We start from the raw sequence: 13,276 nt of genomic DNA, 5'->3' as shown, positions 1-13,276 counted from the left end.
CATTAATATCCTTCAACCCGGCAAATAATTTTAATTTTTTATCTTACTGGCAAATCTGTGAGATCTCCATTATGTGAAAAAAAACATCAGAAACATCAACTTACTCTAAGAACATTACAATTGTTTCTAGACAATGCAAATCATGATCAGTTCTGCAAAATTTAATAAATATCTAATTAAATTTAATTAATACCTATTAAATTTAATAACAACTAATTTCTACCTAAAATAGAAGCATATCTATCAATTACCCAAGATAGAGAAAATATTTACTATACCACAGAGTTTTAGCTTAAGAATATTTTTTGTCGTTCCTTCAAATTCCAATGCTTCTTATGGACTAACATTAATATCCTTCTACCGGCAAATAATTTTAATTTATTATCTTACTCCTACTTGCTCCTAAAACATTACAACTGTCTCTGGACAATGCAAATAATGATCAGTTCTGCAAAATTTAATTAATATTAAACTAGCTGTAAGTGTAATTCTGTCTTAAGGCAATTAGGGCATCGTGCCTTAAGGCAAATTGCTGGAACTTCATACCGTAATCAACATGTACCAAAAATTATTATTTTTTTTTTAAAAAAACCATTAACATTTTTGAAAAAAAAAATACTTCGAAAAAATAAGATTTTTGAGAAACTATAAATTTGACAAAAAATTACTTTTTTTTGAAAAAAAAAAATTATTTATTTATTTATTTTTTTTTTAAATCTTTTTTTTTTGAAAAAAAAAAGTCTTCTTTATTTTGACATATGTTGGAAGATCTGAATTTTTTTTCAAAGCAATCGTACTGCTTTAAATGCATAGAGACAAAATATAAAGCGCGTAAGCGCCGCGTCGCTGTCTAACGGGTAAACATTGGTACAGAACCCATAGGAATGTAAATAAAATTTATACTTATTGTTAAAATCTCTATAAAATATCTGATAATTTGATGTGCATATGTCTAATGATCATTTTTGACCACCAAATGGCATTTTTTTTTACTTTTTTCGTTAGATCTCCGAAACCGCTAAACCTGCCCTAATAAAAATTTGATCAAATCTTCATCTTGTCAACACAAGTAAAATGTTTTTTGAATTATTAAAATCGGACGCTCCGTTCTATTAAAAACTGAGGTACCGTTTTTGGCACTTTTTGCCCCATATCTTCGGAACAGCTAGACCTACTTCCGCCAAAAACTAATCAGCACGTCTCCTTATCAATACGGATCGAATGTTTTTTAAATTATTCAAATTGCTTCATCCGTGTTCCCGATATCGTTGACAAAAATTTGTATCCGCACACACATACATACTACGCACACACACACACACACACATACATCCATTTTTTCTAAGGTATGCCAAAATATTCAGAAACCTCTGAAACGTAAAGATATATAAAAATTTTCATTTTCGGTTTTTTTGCGATTACTATAACTTACCCTAGGGGAAGTTAATTAAATTTAATTAATGCGTATTTGAATTAATAACAACTAATTCCTACCTAAAAATAGAAGCATATCTATTTATTACCCCAGATAGAGAAAATATTTACCGTACCACATTGTTCTCGCTTAAGAATATTTGATTGTCGTTCCTGCAAATTTCAATGCTTCTTATGGTAAATAATTTTAATTTGCTATCGTACAGGCATATCATTATATATTTTCTATTAGAAAAAAATTATGCTTGTTAGCACTCAGTCATCTGAATTATCTACGTGAATATGCAGATAATACTAAGAGAAATCTTACCAAAATTTACTTAATATCTAAAAAAAACTAGTGGTGTTTGGAATCGTGCCTTGAAGCAAATTTTTGGTACTTCCCGCAGCGTAAACAAGTGTTCGAGGAATATTAAATGTTTTCAAATAGATTATTATAAATACTGTTACATTATTACAAATTTAAAATTATTTAATTATAGTATATAAGTGAGCTTTAAAACTTTAGCGAGAGACAATTTTCAGCTTAACACTCTATGGTCCGCGTAACTTTCTGGTCACTTTTAGGTCACTTTCTAAATATTTATTTTACCGAAATTTTACCAAATATTTATAACGTTTTTCCTGATATGACTTACTCATAAATCTTAAATCTATAATGTTGTCAAGGCAAACAATATCATTGCCTGGCCTGAAATGAGATTTCCATACTGTACAGACATAATAGGCTGTGACTTGAATGTTATATAATTCATTAATACCCAAAAATTTGTTTAAATTTAATATTATGTTTTTCATGTGCATATTCAGATTTACAATTAGGGGAAGTCCCGTAACGCCGGACGGCACCTAAAGCCAGACACTCTATTTAACACGTATTATTTAAGCGAGTATAAATCTTTTTATATCAAAATACAAGTGAAAAGGGCGCGGGTGGCACACAGGTGCAGGATCACCCGCCAAGACTCACCTGTGACGCACACGGCCACGGCGGGAGCAATCCTTTGAAAAATTAGTAAAATTAGTAAAATTATTAAATTTTTTATTCTAAGATTTTTCCAATGTATTTACGTTCAAACAAGCTTGCTTATATTTTCCATAATAATTTATATTTAAATTTTAAATTAGAAGAGTTAGTTTACGATTATCGTTTATATAAGTTAATGAATTGTTTACTGCATTTAGTATCTATAGTGTATTAATATTTTATTTTATTTATGTATTTGAAATTGTGAACATGGTAATTTTTTTATATAATTTAGTTAAAAATGTATCAAGAAAAAGTGCCAAAACATTTTTTTTTTTCTAAAATTCCTGGAAAAACACTATTTTTCATGCCACACATACATGACTGACTCGGCCCAAAATTAAAATTATTTTTCTCCATAAATGTTTGTTTTCACATTTCAAATTTTCAGATTTTGTTCCTGATAGACCAAGCTTCTGTGTATCATTTACTTCAGACATTTGGGATTGACATGGCCTTCTACCGAATCACATATGTCTGACATGATTCATATAAAACTTCTTAACGTCGGACCGATATAACTGACGTGGCGCTTAACGTGTTAATAAATAATGTTAGAAGATTCTAAAGTATATGAATCTGCGAGTATATGAGAACAAAATAAATACCTGGTGTAGTAATAAATTTCTCTATAATGCGAAGAATGATCTTTTGTTATTTATTGGAAGGTGAATGCGCCCCGAGCAAATATTAGTTTAGCAAAAACACCTTTCTCAAGAAAACGAGGGATAATTTGATGATTAAAAATCAAACCGCAAATTTTAAAATTATACACCCCCACATATAAAATGAAGACGCAAAATAATAAATTAAAAACCACTAGAAATAAAATCTTGTTAGATTCAAAACATAATCGGTAACATAAAGTAGTTTCTAACTAGAATCTTACTGGATATTTAGTGCATTAAGTGTGAAAAGCAGATGTGATATATGTTTGGGATTAAACCAAAAAAAGTACTAAATAATAATTGCAACGAATAGTTTATACAAAAACTTAGTACAAAAAATGTTAGTATATTTTTTCTGAAGTACTTATGAACCATTCGTGTTAATATAATGGTTAAAAAATATTGCAAAGAACTGTGACCTTCACCATCTTTGCACTTTTCTCTTAAATTTTTATCAAGATACAATTTATATAACCCTCAGCACAACAGGTTAATTACAATTCATAAATTCACGCAGAATAAAGTAAAACAGCCTATTCTATAGGCTTGGGGTACAGATATTATAATCTGACAACTTGTTTTAATGGAATTATAATTAAAGAAATAATTTAGTAACTGGCATGAGTAATATATTATCTATTCAATTTATACAAAAATATATTGAGAGTATGTAAAATACAAGGTCGGAGCCGATATTCAACTATAGATGGTAAAAAGAGTATTTGTGAGAGAGCGAGGTAATAATATAAATACTTTTGCAAGCATTTTGTAATAGTAATACATTATATAAAAATAGTTATAATAATTCAAGATCATTTCTACTATGTGTAGAAATTCATTACCAAGTTTACATGAAACTCATTAAGGATTTTCTGTGCTCGAGTAATAGATTTTGTTCATAGACTTTTGTCTTTTTGTATCAAGAGTCTTTTGTCTTTTGTGTCAAGAGAGTAAGGTTATATATCTGAAATTGGCATACTAATCTTTCATTTAACGATGTAGATCAAAAACATGATTAACATCATTCTATAATATTATAAATTATTAGTTATCAAAAAGATTTATTCTTGCAACAGTAGTTCCATTAATTTGCGAAACAATTATAGTCTCTAGACTACGAATATATGTATTTTCTTGGAATATAATTAAGATCATGTGATATAATTTATAATACAGTATTTGCTATTTTCTGATTCACACTTCATAGAAATGTATATAAATAAATAAAATGAACAAAATGAATAATCAATCTTATGTAAACATAATCTTTATGTAGGTTCCATGTAAGAAAATATCAATATAATTTTTCTATTAATTAGTAGAGCAATTTGCTGATAAGGTGGTTAAATTTATTTAACAGTTTATTCAATATTTATGGGTTTAGTTATGTGTAGCAAATTATATTTCACTCGAAGCAGTCAAATTTAATTCACAAAATGAATATTATTGTATGAAAACAAATTTTGTTGCTTTATGGACGAAACAAAAAATATTGATATTTTCTCTACCTATTGGAATACTGTAATACTTTTATTTCGCCCAGCAAAAATCATACACATGGATATAATTTAATATTCTACCAACGACAATGTTCTGATACAAAATTACTAGCTCTTCTATTACCCCACGAATAAGTCTGAGGATAGATTTTGTTCGATGTAATATATTTATTACAAGCACAGCAGGATATTAATACAACACTTATAAGTTTACACATGTTTTATGGCGTTATTTTAATAAACATAACACGTATTAAAATGTCAAATTCTGTGATATATGCTCAAATATTATTCGCGAATCGAATCGTGCATGCGGGTCACTTATATTGTTAACAAAACCTATAAATAGTAATGTTTTTAAAATTCTCTACGGAAATCCTCTTGTTTTAGCAAACAGTAAAACAAAACCCAGAAATAATTACATTGTTATATTATAAATAATTCCACAAATAAAATGGCGGATTAAAGAGGCGTTCGTTCTCTATAACGGGTATATTCATTACCTACTATTCTTAATTGAAATTATTATGTATAAATTACAACATAAACTTTCAATAAATAAATCTAGACCTTGATTTTAAAAATGAAGATACCGGAACTATAAAAGCAAAAAAGCAAAATTAACGTTTTTCCGTAATTACTTTCTTAAGTTATCCTAATGAATATAATATCATTTATAAGATCAAATTCAGTAGCAGAAAGAATCTGCACATCATTTACAGGTTTTTACTCCACAGTAGATGATATTGATAAAACGTCAGGGTCGAGCAACTATTTTATTTTAAATTTTATTTTTAAATATTTATTGAATTCAAGTGAATACTAATGACTGCAATTTTTGGTGTATACTTCATTTTTTTGAATTTTCAAACAGAGACACGTAAGCTGACTCTGAAAATTGAAACTTCAGAAGTTGAAAAGACACAAATCTTATAAGAACTGCAATGGATTCATATTCTGAGGGTTGTAGAAAATGTATATTTCATTTTAAAAAAAGAGTGTGAGTAAGGTACACACGAGATTGAAGTAAAACTGATTAGCTACTGTTCAAGATGGCATTTTTGATCATACAACGATTTTGATTAATGTTTATCAGTAATATGATAACATTCGTGAAGCACACATTTATTAGTGTCAACCATTATAAACATTTATATAATGAAAAATTATAAATTATATATTCATAATAGCATTAAAAATATGTATAATATTTAAAAACAATGATGTAATTGAAATATGACATTAGAGAAATGAAGTAATTACTGATTAATAAGTTCTATATTATTCGTCCTCATAGTGGATTATGTTAAACAACGTCTAAACAAATATTGTTTTCGCAACTTCACTCATCATGAAATTGTGTTTGAAGAACTTCATGGAATTAAAATTAACATACATTCATTGACAGCTTGTATTATTTTTTACTTTTTCGCTGGCGATATAATTATATTCCTTGAACAGCTGTAATATCTGAGTTGTCTAAAAAATATTTTCTATTTTAATAACTTCAAAGATTTATAGAAACTACGAATAATATAGAAATAATTTTGAATCAATTAACTTACTAATTATTAATCTTATTAATCAATATTTTTAAGAAACAGGATACAATATTTCTTTGATTCGGGCATTTTTCATTAAATCAAGATTTGTACGATTTGACTTTAAAATGTTTATTTATCTATGCCGATTTCCTTGTTCATGTCGGAACGCATACAACGACAGAATTCTATTCACATAAACGACGACTAATCACATTCGACCGGTATTGAAATGAATTCATCGAAAGCGAATGACATACAGTTCTGCCGTAACGGACTTTCGTTGCATTTATATTGATTTTCACCGTAGTCGCGCCTAAAGAAGTTTTACTTCAAAAATCATTTTTAAAAGCAGTCCCTTGTAATTTTTTTCAATGCACTACTGGTATTAAACAAGTCATTGTGTTAAATGCAGAAATTAAAATAAAATACTTTTTATAAAAAATTGTATGAAATTCTTTGAAAAGGTAAAAGATGCAAAGCATTACAGAATTTGCTTGCTATATGCTAAATATATCTTACTAATCTTACTAATTTCTTAACTTAAGAGCAAGTTTGCAATGGATATTATAAAGCTCTCATTATAAAGTTGTATCTTATATGAAATTACTTTTCCCGTTGACAATATTCAGTAACTATTAAAAAAAAATCTTGGATAATAGTATAATAATTATGCTATAAATTATATTATATTCTAAAAGGTTGATAAAGATAATCAATATAACATGGGAATTAATTTCAAAATTAATTTGGTAATAATTGCTGTTCACGGTGTATCTACATAATAAAAAAAACTGTGTTTTTATTAAAAAACTTAATAAAATAGACCGAATTAACAAAGGTTTTGTTCTTTAAATTATTTGACTAAATAGAGTCAAAAAAAAAGAGGAGCAAATAGTCGATTTCTCCAGTCAACTCCTAGGACTCTAGCACTATTATAAATTATTCCACTTTTTTCGACGATATTTGCGATATGACGTACTTAATTAATTACAGAATTAAATATGTTCAAGTTTAAAATTTAAAAAAATATTATGAATGCAAACATCATTATCTTTGATGTGCATATGTGTTCTATAAATAAAGAACAGACCATATGATATTGTACAACGCAGTTTGTATCACAAGCTCCTTTTGCGAAGGTTGAAATATTTCAATTCGTGATATTTCACCAAGTGACTAAAATGAAAGCTGTAATATTTTTGGTGGCCATCTCGATTGTCCAATGGGCGAACTGTGATTACCATCCACCACCTTACGCATTTTCTCAGTACAGGCCAGGATATTCTTCTGTGGGCCAATATTATAAGCCTGAGATTTTTGGACCAAATGCAATAAGTACCAACAATAGCCATCACTTTCAAGTAGGATATCCTAGTTATGGAAACGTTTTGCTGTACCGTCAAGTCCAATCCAAAAGTGGAAGCTTTTTCAGGAAAGTTACTAGAGAGGTGTCATTTCCACCAGGTATGAGAAAATTTGTAATTAATAAAAATCACATTATGTTTGGTAAAACCTCGTTAAGGAAAAAATTTGATCACTACAGATTCCTAAAAAAATCTAGTAAAATTAAAATATTTTTTTGTACCTTTGAATACATTAATGAATTATGCTTGTAGCTTGTGCTGATTTCGAATTTAGTGATCGGTAACCTAATAATATTTTTTTATAAAAATGATAATTTCATATCTACAGTTCCCATAACTATACCATGGATTAATTTTTAAAAGCAAAACAGGAATTAAATGATTTTATTACAATTTTACGAATTACATTTTAAAACACTAAATAATTTGTTCAAAACTCAAAACATTGTGTTTGTAGTAGTTTATGATAATAATGACTTAGATCTAGACCAACTTTTGTCCAAATGACCATTACAGCTTTCGAAATAGAAAAACCTTCATCGAGAGTTTATCATTAATATTACATTTAATTTAAATTATTATCCTTCATTTATATTGAAATCGTTTTTTTGGTTAGACTATAAGGTGACATTGCAATACAAAGTACTAGTATATCACGATAAATATATTTATAGAAAATAAAACATATTCTATAATATCCAACATTAGATGAAAAAAGTGTATTTAATGTTAATTTGAAGTTATGTTTTAGATATTTAATAATGTTCAAAAAATATCAAATATTAGTCGTTTATTAAAGTATTCAAATTGAACTGAGACAATACTTTACAAAGATCTACCGCATTTTGTAATAATTTATATCTATCAGTAAAGTTTTTTTTTACTTGATATGTATTTTATAACTATTATTTTGGAAAATATTTAATAAATATTTTAAATTAAATTATTTTTACAGTGGGTTCAAGAAATAATCGTACAATCAGCTGTGTCCGTGCCCTAGACCAATATGTAAATGGCCAAGGAGGCTATGCCACTCTTGTCAATGGTGGAGTTGGCTGGAAAAATGTAACTTTACTCTTATCTTCTCAGACTGGCAAAGGATTTAACTTCTTAGTTGAAATTTGGGGATATTAGATTAGAGATTTAATAAAAATGTTATTATAGAAAATATATTAAATATACAATAGTATTTTAAATATGGCACACATCTATCTATGCATCCATAAATAAAGGTTATCTACTGCATTCATTTACAATTGTTTATGAATTATAATGATTTTATAAAATTTAGTACATATTGCAACACCAATGGCAGGATGGTTAGGATCTGGGCATGCTAAATTTTTTAATAAATGAGATAAATTATATTCCGAGAAATGATGAACCTAGAACTATTGCTATGCTTCTGATAAATAGTCTAATAAATAATATATAATTAAATTCAGTCATCGACTGCTATAATACATTTTGTATCTCTAAGTAAATTAGAACAGATTTTTGTGGTACATAAATAATTTTATTACCAACTTCGAATTATATTCAATAGTTGTGAAATAATTCGATTCATTAAAGTATCGACAGCAGTGCAAAAAAATCCACGAATGTATTAAAATACAGCCAGCAGTGATAATTAAAAACATCTTTACGTAGATTAATTAGAGCAATTTCAAACGTTATCAAGTCTATCTAAATAATGGATTTCATGTCAGGATTAATGAAGTTGAGACTTGCTGTTATTTGAATATGTGCGACTCACTTAAAAGTTAAAATATTTTTTTTATATGTATGATTAGTTGTTTTTTGCTAATTGCTGATGTTAACGGGTACTGTACTGCTAAAATTGTAAAACTGCTAAAATTGTAAAATTGCTAATAAAATTTATATGTCGGAATGAACAATTGATTACATTTTTGCAAAAGTAAGTCTGGCGATTTCGGAGTTGTAGAGAAGAAAATTTTACATCTCGTGGTTTTGCACGATAATTAAAAATCATTATTATTGAATTATATACTTGTAAAAATATAGATACACAGATGAACTCGTGGACAGGTAAACGGGGGGCAGGTGAACGGGTGGACAGATAAACGGGTGGACTGGTAAACGGGTGGACAGGTAAAAGAGTAGACAGGTAAAATAGTAGACAGGTAAAATAGTAGACAGGTAAAATAGTAGACAGGTAAAATAGTAGACAGGTAAACGGGTGGACAGGTAAAAGAGTAGACAGGTAAAAGAGTAGACATGTGAAAGAGTAGACAGGTAAAAGAGTAGACAGGTAAAAGAGTAGACAAGTAAAAGAGTATACAGGTAAAAGAGTAGACAGGTAAAAGAGTAGACAGGTAAAAGAGTGGACAGGTAAACGAGTGGACAGGTAAACGAGTGGACAGGTAAACGAGTGGACAGGTAAATAAGTGAACAGGTAAACGAGTAGACAGGTAAACGAATGGACTGGTTAACGGTTATGCAGGTAAATAGGTAGACAGGTAGGCAGGAACAAAAGTAAACCAGTGGACCACTTGGACCACTGGCCTACTGGTCTATTGATCGAATAGATTATTTATACATATCGGTAAATTCTGCAACTTGCCTTAGGTCTAAATGCCATTTACACCTAGATCCATTAATTATTTTACCTACAGTTTGGTTTTATCAATAATCTATCATTAATTAATCCCGATGTCTAGACGTGCGAAGTCATTAGCATGCGTGTGCGGAATTTTTGGTTGTTCTTTCCGAATCGTTTAGGTAATAATTAGTTCTCAGTTCTTATTTGAATGCATTTTATTAGGTAGAAGGATATCAAATAACGGTATAAGCTATAAGAAATATACGCCGATTGAAATGTGTGTGGTCCATATATTTATCTCGGGCGATAAGAAACACAAATGAGACATTTAGTTAAAGGACCATTTAGTTCACAAAAGGGAAATATACATATCACGAAATTGACTTAAAAAGGTATTAATGAACACAGTCAAAAATAATAAAAATAAATAAAGTACTGCCTATAAACATATACACAATATTAGATTAATAAAATGTGAATTGACTAATTAGTACAGAAAATATTTATTATAGACATTTGCTTTTATGCAGGCACATATATAAATCTTATAGGTTCTTCAAATTATAGTATTTATTTTAAGAATTTTACTTTAAGGTTACCAGTAATTACCACATAGGTAATTATTGCAGTGTGTTTATCAATAATAAAGCAATTTTTAAATGATAGAAAGGCCTCAGCATAGATAAACGTATTTCATTTCACAAGAAATTTTGTATATCTATCAGAAGACTTAAAATAACCCTGCTGACTTAAAATACTAATAATCTAGTTAAGAAGTTGTTACGTTAAACTCATAACTAAATCACAAAAAAAATCGGATTGGTTTATTTTCAGTGTAATATTAAGTATAAATGTGTTGATTTACTGTCTTATGTAGTCGAAAAATAAAAATGTTTTCAAACGCTCTATTAATAATTTGATTTCCAAATTTTAGATTTCATATATAATAATCATATTGCGTTTTTATACATGGAACTTAGTACACATTTTCATAAATTAGAAAACTTACCAATGAGTAATTCTCTAAAAATATTATAGCTATGTAAAGTCTCAGATTAATTACTGAATGTTTTTTGATTATAAGACAGATAGTAATTTAAATATGAATAAAAAAATCCTGTTTTTGCAGAATAGTTCCAAAATACAAACTACTTACAACGTAGGTTAATTAACTATGTTTATTTTTATTCCATGTACACAACAAATGAATACCAATTAATAAATTCTCCCTAGCAAATAGAAATAGTTACTAATTCTAGTTATATATAATAGATTCTTCGACCCAGAAACATGAAACATGATTTTTTTTATTTTAGTGTAGGTGATCATCTTCTGATTTGTAAACTAAGCCTTAAATATTTATACCTGCATGAGTTAATGAACGGAAACAAATTAATTAAAGCCACAATTAAACGGCGGAAGAGATCATTTGCGGCTTTCGATGAAGAATATTAAATCGATTCACCTACAATTATAAATTATTTGTAATAATGAATGTTGATAAATAAAAATGCTTGACATAAATATTCTCACAATTTTACCATAATTACGATTCGATAATAGATAGTAATAACCAATTGTTGCAATTGAAAAATTATTATTGGTCATGTTTATTGAAAGTTACATGGAAATATTTCATAGGTATATTGATTTATATTTACAGGGCTTATTTAACTCGGATTTAAAATAGTGTAAATTTATAAAAAAAAATAGTTCATAGACATATTAATAAAAATAATTAGGATTGGAGTAGCATTTTAGTAATTAGGAATGGAGTAGCATTAACATGATTAGGATTGAAGGAGTCTTCTATTTTTATTCACAATTGACTATGAGTTTTCAAACTCTCGAATATTAGTGCCAATAACTATATTCGGGCTCATAGGAACAAAATTTTATCATTCAATCTATAATATACCAACTAGATTTTTTTTTTAATAAGTTTGGCAGAATACAAAATTTCTATTGTGATTAGCAAAATAGCATATTTCAAGCTTAAAAGTTTTAATTCACACTTAGAGGGCTATTTTGGATCTTAAAAAAAATAACAAAATAATAAAATCATCACTGGTGAAAAAGAAAAAAGAATTTAAAAAATTCTATACTTCAAGGACATTAGTTGCTCTAATTTCATTGAAAAATTAGACATTTCCAGAAGTAACCGCAGTTGCATTTGACAACATGCAGAAGTGCACATTGCACATTTATTTATGTACTTCGGCAACTTTCAACAAATCAAAATCTGAACTTTGTAAAACGGAGAATCTATTGCAAGCTATACGAGTGCCGATTTTAAAAGAATTGGTAGATAAATAGATAATGTGTAACAGCATGTGCAAAGTTGTTAAAATATCAGCAATTGTATAATACGGAACTTGGATAATAAGCGACAAACCGGAACAATTGTTAGGTAACAAGTAATTTTTATTGCTTGTAATTTCGGTGCTTTCATTGTATTTTAGTTGTTACAACATTGAAAATGTAATACGGTGAAATCAGTACAACAAAACACCCCCTGGAGATGGACAATGCTAGTTTATACCTTTCTAAACACCGTAGTAATTTGGATGTTAACCGGACATGTCAGAATGGTAAAGCATCCCAAACTTTAAAAAAGTTACAAAATCAATAAAAGTTAAATTATTGGGTCAAGATTATATTTACTTAACTAATTTAAATTTCAATACATTACCTTTTTTGACAGATTGAGTAGTTTGGCGTTTGTTGAAAGACGGACAACCAATTTGAATTTTTTGGTAGGATTTTGCTTCATAATTTTAGAGGTAAAAAGGCAACTTAAATTCCCAAAAGTGATGCCCTGTTTTGAAAATCAACTTTTGCAAAATCGCTTGAATTTATATAAAATTACTGTGTCAAATCGTACCTAATTCCGTTTGCAGGATGATGATGATGCTTGAAAATTGATGAAAAGTCGCTGATCTGAATGGACAAATTGGCAAGTCAAAAAAATAATTTATTCTATTATTGACTTCCAATATATTTAGCCATTTGGCAGAAATTATTGAAACTTTGTTGGAATGTTTTGCCATATCCAGTCCAGAAACTACAATGATCTGCTTTCAATTTCGATCTTTGCACACTCCTTGAATTAAAAAAAATCAATAATGTTGATGGTATCAAATTGTAAATGATTCAGGATTTTGCTAATAGAAATTA

The 13,276-nt window shown here is 28.2% G+C and overlaps 1 protein-coding gene across 2 annotated transcripts in view; it reads left to right on the top strand.

Annotated features, from left to right (window-relative positions):
- The first annotated feature begins 7,296 nt into the window (after positions 1-7,296).
- The window catches only part of LOC113372581 (probable salivary secreted peptide), a 47,673-nt gene continuing 41,693 nt past the window's right edge, over positions 7,297-13,276 (top strand). The window contains exons 1-2 of one of the 2 annotated variants that reach the window (XM_026612928.1): positions 7,297-7,636; positions 8,492-8,782. In XM_026612928.1, coding sequence (XP_026468713.1) covers positions 7,354-7,636; positions 8,492-8,670 — 462 coding nt within the window. In that variant the 5' untranslated portion in view covers positions 7,297-7,353 and the 3' untranslated portion in view covers positions 8,671-8,782. Of the gene's footprint in view, positions 7,637-8,491; positions 8,783-13,276 lie in introns of those variants that run through there. The other variant, XM_026612930.1, reaches the window with a different exon arrangement.

Source organism: Ctenocephalides felis, unplaced genomic scaffold (genome assembly GCF_003426905.1).
Source record: "Ctenocephalides felis isolate EL2017-DRISC unplaced genomic scaffold, ASM342690v1 CF-g0.4_SCAFFOLD_01604, whole genome shotgun sequence".
In the NCBI taxonomy this organism is placed as follows: domain Eukaryota; kingdom Metazoa; phylum Arthropoda; class Insecta; order Siphonaptera; family Pulicidae; genus Ctenocephalides; species Ctenocephalides felis.
Note: the sequence above shows the minus strand (reverse complement) of the source record. Positions and strands in the feature narration are given on the sequence as shown.